At 40.7% G+C, this 8,618-nt stretch overlaps 1 protein-coding gene across 2 annotated transcripts; it reads left to right on the top strand.

Moving 5' to 3' along the window:
- The first annotated feature begins 117 nt into the window (after positions 1-117).
- On the top strand, positions 118-8,263 carry dbr1 (debranching RNA lariats 1). 2 transcript variants are annotated; one of them, XM_089003019.1, is made up of 9 exons: positions 118-349; positions 722-967; positions 1,056-1,180; positions 1,790-1,870; positions 1,947-2,032; positions 2,933-3,157; positions 3,241-3,318; positions 3,392-3,537; positions 6,193-8,263. In XM_089003019.1, the coding sequence occupies exons 2-9, from the start codon at positions 771-773 to the stop codon at positions 6,872-6,874; spliced, it is 1,620 nt and encodes a 539-aa protein (XP_088859145.1). In that variant the 5' UTR covers positions 118-349; positions 722-770; the 3' UTR covers positions 6,875-8,263. The 2 variants fall into 2 exon arrangements, with proteins under 2 accessions (XP_088859145.1, XP_088859146.1); XM_089003020.1 differs by having other exon boundaries at positions 725-967.
- Positions 8,264-8,618: the final 355 nt, after the last annotated feature.

Here is an 8,618-nt window from a genome sequence, read left to right on the forward strand (position 1 = left end):
GCGTGACGTAATAGGGTTATCATGAAGTAGATTCGTCACATTAAACTGCCCAATAGAAGAGAGAGCATAGAAAACACGCCATTACATTTGCATCTAGATAATGTGTGCACATAAAATGAAGTACCCTTTGAAAGTCTGTAATAGCTTCGATTCTTAAGTATCGAATCTGCTGCTGGTGACCAAAATTTTAGACCATTGCGCATGCCCAGTTATTATGTAAACGTAAAGTGGGAAATTTCGTTGTGTACTTGAACAGTTTTAGAGCAAAATGTCTACTTTTTGATCGTGATTTGCGGTACCCACAGCGTGTAAGAGCCAGCCGGTGCCCTACTTGCCCCATAACGTCTCTGTGAGTCATTTTTTATTACTTCAAAGAGCAATCATGTAAATAGCGTGTGTTTTGCCAATGTTCTCATGAATGGACATATCGACTCGAAATGAGCAATATAACCAAAACATTGCGCTGTTATTGGTCCTTTTTAGTAGCGGTGTGAAGACAATATTTATTAGAACCCGTTTGAATTACTGTGTATGTATTTGCTGTCTATATTTAATATGCATTTACTGGTGGAGCGTTACGGGATTTGTTCATATAGGAACATATCATAAATACAATCTCATGCATTCCGATCATAGTGCTTGGGTCCTTCTCCTTGTATTCTTATCTAAATTTGCACATGTGGCTCAATTTCTCAAGCATACCTTGTTGCCGTTCATTTAGCAGCAAAGGAGTTGAGACTCAATCAAGATCGCCTCAGCCGGTTGCAGCCATGAAGATTGCAGTGGAAGGCTGTTGCCACGGCGAGCTGGACAAGATCTACGAAACCATCACATACCTGGAGAAGAAGGAAGGTGTGAAAGTGGACCTGCTACTTTGCTGCGGCGACTTCCAAGCTGTGCGCAATGAAAGTGACCTGAAGTGCATGGCGGTTCCAGCAAAATACCGAACCATGCAAACCTTTTACAAGTCAGTGTCCCTTTGCATGTTTTATTTATTTAGTTAGTTTTGGCAGGTCTCAAATTGGCCAATTTTTTTAAACAAATATTTTTTACAGGTACTATTCTGGTGAAAAGAAGGCTCCAATTCTGACCATCTTTATCGGTGGTAACCATGAGGCCTCCAATCACCTGCAGGAGCTTTCTTATGGAGGCTGGGTGGCTCCTAATATATATTATTTGGGTATGGGCTGTCTGACAATACACAATTCCACTTTATCTATAAAAAGTACTTTTTAAATAAATGTTTCGGGTATTTTTTAGCTGACGTACAAACATGTATACATGCATACAGACAGACATCTAAACATACAGATATAGAAACACAGACCTCCTCCATTTGTATCTGAGAATAGTGCAAGCCTCAGGTTTTTCCCGAACTGGTTTCCGTTTTAGTCACATCATAATCACTGAGCCCAACGTCAATCACACAAATAAGGATTTGCAAACAGTAAAGTCTCGTTATATCGATATTCAAGGGAGTCCGAAAAAATATCGATATAACCGGGACTATCGATATATCCGACCCTGTTTGCATGTAATTTTCTCCGTACGTGCATAGAAATAGTATCAATATAACCAGGACTATCGATATATCCGATATCGATATAATGAGACTTTACTGTATAAATATTGGACAGGTTTAATGAACATTTACAGTTGCCTGCTCCAACCATTTTCTTGGCAGACGGGAGGAAAATTTCACTTTTGTCTCTGCCAACACACCACATGATCATTCTTCAAGATCACCATTTGAAGATGGCTAATTACTATTCTCCAACTTATTCTGCAGGTTACGCTGGGGTTGTTCGCTACAAAGGGATCCGAATTGGCGGCATTTCTGGGATTTTCAAGTCACATGACTACCGAAGAGGTTAGTTCACGGTTAAACTGGACATTGTACTGTACACCGTAAAGCACTCTTCTTTGGGTGTGTTTGCCTCTTGCAGGTCACTATGAATTCCCACCATACAACCCCGAAACCGTGAGAAGCGTCTATCATGTACGAAATATTGAGGTGTTTAAACTAAAGCAGGTAATCTTCAAGCATTTAGTCAGATTACTCCTTTTCACATTATAGACATGTACCAGTATAGAGGATTTTTTAGTCATTTTTTAATTTTACCAAATATTGTGGTTTTTGACATGTAACCTCAAACCACAACTTTCAGAATTAGGTCGACCCTAATATGTCAATATAATTGTGTCCCAATAACATCCATCATCAGGCCTCCTTAAGTTGTTGTCAACTATTGATATTACATTAGTATTCATCTTAATGTCCATGGCTTGTAGATAACTTTGAAGCACAATTCGGTGGCCTACAGTTCTCTTTCCTGGGGCAAGATCACAATGGAGGACATCTTGAGGAGAGCATCCATCCTCAATCCTTCACACATGGCCGAGCCATCGCTGCCTGTGTTGTATGAGCTGCATATGCCCAACTCCTTCATTTGGGATGGATAATTATACATGTGTGCCTCAGGGAAGCCCCAAAACTCACTGAAAACAATTGAGTACATTGAAATTGTCAGCTTTGGATTCTCCCACACGCAGACGTTCAGGCGTCTTAGGGTTGTGGCAGCCTTGCCAATGCGCTTGTCGAACTTACCATCAAGAGACAGGTTGTTGCTGATGTGGGATCTCAGGTATTCGAACTGGTGTATAACTTTGAGTTGGTAATTGTCAGCTGGCTAGTGGAGTGTCCACATCCTGGTTCTGCAGTTGGGTGTTTTTGTAGCTGAAGGTCAGTACAAAATCCTCCCAGGCTTGGGAGAACTCAACCATCAGATCTCTGTTGTAAGAGCAGGTCAAAGATGATAACAAAAAGGGTGGAAACAAACTCGTTTGAAAAATGACTGCGGAAACCCTAACTTTGAGAAACAATTGAAAAAAGTAATTCGAAGCATAATGTTTATTCACAAATTTCAATCAGATTCGGATGCCCATCGACATTTTCCTGAGCCACGACTGGCCTCGGGGCATCTATAATCACGGCCCCACAGAGGAGCTGCTGCGGAAGAAGAAGTTTCTGCGGCCAGAAATAGAGGTAAACTCTCTTGGGAGTCCCGCAGCTGCCGAGCTCCTGGAACACCTCCAGCCTAACTACTGGTTTTCGGCGCATCTTCACGTCAAATTCGCTGCTATGAAGCAGCATCCTGTAAGACCGACGGCTAACCTCGAACTGCTTAAATATGTTGCCACCATTCTTTTTCATGTAATATCTTCCTAACTTTATTAAAGCCTAAATCAAATGCTGTCCCGCGAGTCACCAAATTCCTGTCCCTGGATAAATGTCTTCCCTATCGGGAATTCTTGCAGGTAAGGCAAAGTTGCATCATGTGTCAAATAAAGGGACAGGAGCTCTAAATTGACGCGGACGCCTTTGCTGTAGATCTTGGACATACCGGAAAGGGCTGGTTCATCCGTTGATCTGGAATACGACCCAGAGTGGCTCGCCATACTGAAGGCCACCAATGATCTGCAGAGGACTACGCCTCATTCCTGGAATCCCCCAGAGAATAATGGCCTACATGAACGGTACACATTATGAATGGGTCTTCAGCATATAATTTTATATGCTGAAGACCGTTCTTAAAGGAAGGCTTCATTAATCTTACATGTGGCTTTATTGGTTGTAATTAGTTTAGCTTGGAAAAAATGTACAATATGCCTCTGTCTTGATATATTTGACTTTTATTTTTCAACACCCACGTACGTCCATGTTTGGTATGAGACGTAACGTGTGCAATTTACTGCTGGACATAACATGCAGGAGAATGAAGAGGACACAAAGACAAGCAATGCGGAATTGCACATTCAAAATTTGCAAGAAGTCATCAAGTAACAGCGAACTGTCTTCTAAGTCATGTTTTGCCATGCCCCCAGTGAGCACAAGGACAGACAGATACAAGGAGTAAATTATATTTGGAGAGACAAAATACCACACAGGTGAAATTAAAAATCACAGCGCTGAGTACTTGTAGTCTGTTCTCATGAATTAAGCTGTTAAAACCACTGACCAAAGCAGCAGCATGTTCGTGCGCTGAAAGTCAGAGGATTAATTACCGCAGTCTCCGTGTGCTCCAGCTTTTGAAACAACATGGCGGACATGATGCTGTAGGCTAAATTTTCTGATCCCACTCTTTGTCCAAAGTGTATTTTGGGCCAACCTAAAGTCTTTGGCGGTGCATCTTTCATATCCAAAATGGAATCTTGCTCAGTCGACTTACTCTGTAGTACGTAGTGTTAGCTAGAAACAATAGGGCTATATTGTTCCAGCATTCATGTGTGTGTATATCATTGTGCAGTCCATTCTAAAGTTGGCAAACATCACGACTATAGTGGGTTTCATGAACAAGATATATATTTTTTTCTAAATCATTTTAAAAGTTATTAAATATACCTGAAAAGTAAGGTAGTTGGTATTGTTTCCACTGGTCACATTACCCAAAAGCGCTTTGTTCCAGCTTCAGCTGTTGTTAAAGGCCTATATAAACCAATATGTATGTATTGCATTGTATTTTGGACAGCCACCCCCATTTCAAGCTCATATAACTTCAGACCCATATAATTTAAGAAATAACTTTTTTTTTCTAATGAAAGAAGGGAGTCTAAGGTATCTTATGCTGCATTGAATGTTTATGTAGTCCTAAAACTCAATATTCTGTGGATCCTGCAATTCGAGTGACAATGACAAAAACCCTGGCACTGGAGTGGACACATTTTTGCATGTCTGGCAGTGAATGAGTTAGTAGTGGTTTTGTCAACCCACAATGGCTGATTGGAGAAGAAATTGACTTAGTTGAAGCCATTTTCAAGGGGGACTTTTCAAGAATAGATGGACATCATTAAGAAAGGTTAGACAGCTCCGAAACTAGCAAAAATAGCAAAATAATATTGCAATTTTATGAGGTTATAATGAATCCACACTTTCATGGTAAAAATTCGAATAGTTTAATGACAGTACAGTGAGTCCTCAACTTACAAACACCTCAACTTACAAACTTTTTCTCTTACAAACGTCAAATTTATGAAAATTAAACATTATAATAAGCACTATTTTCATAATACACACCCACCACGGCTGGCGGAGTGATCTTCGGCGGAAGCACACGACCGAACAGCTCCAGAGGTTAAGTTACCAACAGTCCTTATGGAAGGTGACTCTCCTTCCATAAGCCATCAACGACCATCAAAAAGGTAAATAAAACTTTATTTTACAGCACAGTTTATTTCTTTAATTAGTCGTCATGTAATGCGCCTCTTTTTCCAAACAGCAATTCCCTTTGACCTTTGACCTCCAACGCCATTCCATCAAGCCATAAATGACCATCACAAATGTAAAGTGACTTTATGATACAATGCAGTGTATTTCTTTCATTACAATACAATAGCACATTTATTATACATAGAATAAGGTATGTTGTGTGTAGTTTTAAGGCTTATTTAGTTAAAAGTATATTTAGTATATTATTTAGTATAAAGTATATTTTATGGAAACCCAGGAACAGATTATTCCCATTTTAATGGTTTCCTATGGGAAAATGTTTTTTGAGATACACACTTCACCTTACACACTCTGTCTGGGAACCAATTAAGTTCGTAAGTTGAGGTCTCACTGTATTTCTCAAGTTTCCTCAAGTCCCAAGTTATTTGCTGGCTATCGGCACCCTCAAGTGGACATGTAGTAAATCACACCACACTTGCTGCTGTGGATTGATTCAGACATAGCACTACTGAAGGCCGAGGGTTGACATGCACGGCTCGCCACTGCCTAAAATACTTTATAAACTGGAACTGTTAATGTAGCAGTTAAGTCATATGAGTAGTGAACATGCAATCTCCTCACAGGAAGGCCGGAAGAAATATAAAAGGGTCACATGAAAACATTTTGTTTTTGCCTGATTTTATTTTCTTTTGCTTCTGATATCATTCTTAATCCAATCAAGAAACGCTTATTACCTCATATCGCCGTTTGTCAAGACTCTTGAGGACTTCTTGGATTATGAAATGAATTCTGACAGTTTATTTTAAAAAAAATCATTTGATGGTGCATATGTATTAATGATGTGGCCATTCAGTCACCATTCACGAATATCCATTCAGGATATCCCACTGTTGTTTCCTCCTTGTTATCAGCCACCATCCTGAAGAAAACTTTTTTCATGTCAACTGGGTTTTGTCATCTATTAGGTGGGACTTTACAGTTCCTGAAGATGCACTGATGAAGGTGGTTGAGGAGCTCAGTGGCGAGCTCGCTATCCCGAACAACTTCAGTCGTACAGTCCCGCCCTACGACCCAAACAACCCCCAGTATCACACTGCCCCCAGCTATCGCGCCAACCCCCAGACCATAGAACTATGCGCCACCCTGGGCCTTATAGACCTCTATGCCAAAGCGGGCAAGACCGATGACATAAGCAGGACTCGGGACGGCGGCACCGAGGAGGAAGATGACACTCAAAGCGGTGATGAGCCCAGTGAGTACCCAACTGACAATTCGGGAACATCCCATTCCTTCAATCCTGATGAGATCACCATAGATGATGAGTGGGGGGAAGAGGACGGTGAGGAAAAGTCCAAAAGCAGCACCGATCCAATACCGCCTGGGGGGGACACCCACACACCTGTTGGCATGGTCCTGCCCCCACCCAAATCCCAAGTGTCACCCATTGCCATGTTGCCCCTCATGGACCTGCCTCCCCCCCTCCACTCGACACCAGCCGTTCCTCGTCTTCCTCCAGATGACACGGCAGTGGAAGGCGAGCGCTTCCTCAAACGGACCAGTGATGATGATGATACGGGAAACTGGGCCACCACACCGCGTATCAAACGCAGGAACCAATTAATATATGCCTCAGTGGAGGATGAGTGACTGAAAAAAAAATTTTGGGGATTTTTTAACGAAGAAAAAAAACACAAAGAAAATCATGTTTTCTTTTAAAAAAACACACGTTTTAATGTTTTTTTAAATTGTTCGAAAGTATTTCATTTTTTTTATAATTTTGATTTCAAGACAGCGGCAATTGTCATTTGCTGCAAAATAAAAATGACCTTTTAAACAACAAAAAAATCATTGTACAACCCCAACAGCGACTGTCAATGTTTTTTTTTCCATTCTCTAATCCCCAAGACATTTACATGTGCATATGATTGTTATCAAGCGGACAACATGAAGCACAACAAACACAATTCAAGTTCAGTTCATTCAAATCCAAATTGTGAGTTGAATTAAAAGAAAAACAATCCTCATTGCCATTTTTCAATAAATTTATTTAGGATTATTCAATAATGCTCCCATTCAAGTTTTGATGACAAAAGCCACTCATTTACAATTTGAGAAATGATCATTTGTTGGGTGCACAAATCTCTAAAACAAGTTGAATTTGCAAACATTTTTCTGTTTGCAGCTGGTGTGTTAAAATACGTTCAATCTTTATCTGATTCAGACTTGACACAAATTAACATTTAGCACAGACAATGTTTGTGAAGGGTTGTTTTTTTCTTCTCACGTTCAACAACCAAAGGACTCAGAAGCACAACTAGTCCAACCCATTCAATGATAAATTCTGTCATGTCACCGCTTTTTTCATTCATTAGCAAAACTCAGGTCTTGTGTCAGGAATCAATACTCTCCGTGCTCTCTGCTATGCACATTTGTATATTGTAAATATGAGCAAATATGGGGTTTTATGTCAGCACATGTACTTTGATTCATGACTTTATTATTGAAAAAATACACAACTGTGTATTTCTCATTGTAGCACAGGACATATATCACAAAGAGGGTACAGCAAGTCCTGAAGAATGAATGTCTCTCTGTGTCTTTGTTTTGTCATATTGTCTCTTTGCTGTCATATTATTTGTTACTTACGTCTGTGTAAGCTCTCAGTCGTACAGGAGTGGTCCATCGATGAGAAGGTTTCTTCAGCCGTCATCTGTACAAAAGTGAAGGTTTCGGACGTTTCGCCTCCTATCCAAGAGGCTTCGTCAGCGAACTAAAGTTTGACTGGTCGTATCGGCCCCATTTATATATCCCTAATGTCCAGACATGGTGGCGCCGGACACAGCTATGATAGGTCCCTACTCTCAGGTTGGAGGGGGCAGGGGACCCCTCCCTGTGGCCCCACTGATTGTTCCTACATTCCTGACTAACGACTGGCCTATTACCCCCACTCCCCCCGGTATCACCTCATCAGCATAACGACCCTCGTCAGCATTGCGAAAGTTGCCTAACCTGTTTTGCCTAAGCAGGCTATTGTATGAACGATCCAAATTGAACCTCACCCCACCAGACCGGTTTAATGAAGGATTTTGTTGTTTTATAAGAATCGCTTCTTTTACCCCCCTTTCAAACCATCTATGTTCTTTCGCTAAGATTTTAACCTCATTGTCGTCAAATGAGTGGTTGCTAGCTTTTAGGTGCAAATGTACTGCCGATTGAGGCCCACTAGTATTATCCCTGCGATGTTGATAAAGTCTTTTTTTGAGAATTTGTTGAGTCTCCCCAATGTACTGCTCTTTACAATTTTCATTCTTACAATGTATGGAATAAACTACATTACTTTGTTTTTCATTTGGTAGCCTATCTTTTGGATGCACTAATTTTTGCCTTAACA

This window comes from Hippocampus bargibanti, linkage group LG08, assembly GCF_051943395.1.
Source record: "Hippocampus bargibanti isolate YZ-2025 linkage group LG08, ASM5194339v1, whole genome shotgun sequence".
Classification (NCBI taxonomy): domain Eukaryota; kingdom Metazoa; phylum Chordata; class Actinopteri; order Syngnathiformes; family Syngnathidae; genus Hippocampus; species Hippocampus bargibanti.

Coding starts and splice junctions, on each gene's coding strand:
- dbr1 (XM_089003019.1), top strand. CDS start 771: ATGAAGATTGCAGTGGAAGGCTGTTGCCACGGCGAGCTGGACAAGATC. Junction 968..1,055: donor ACCATGCAAACCTTTTACAA/GTCAGTGTCCCT, acceptor TATTTTTTACAG/GTACTATTCTGGTGAAAAGA. Junction 1,181..1,789: donor TCCTAATATATATTATTTGG/GTATGGGCTGTC, acceptor CTTATTCTGCAG/GTTACGCTGGGGTTGTTCGC.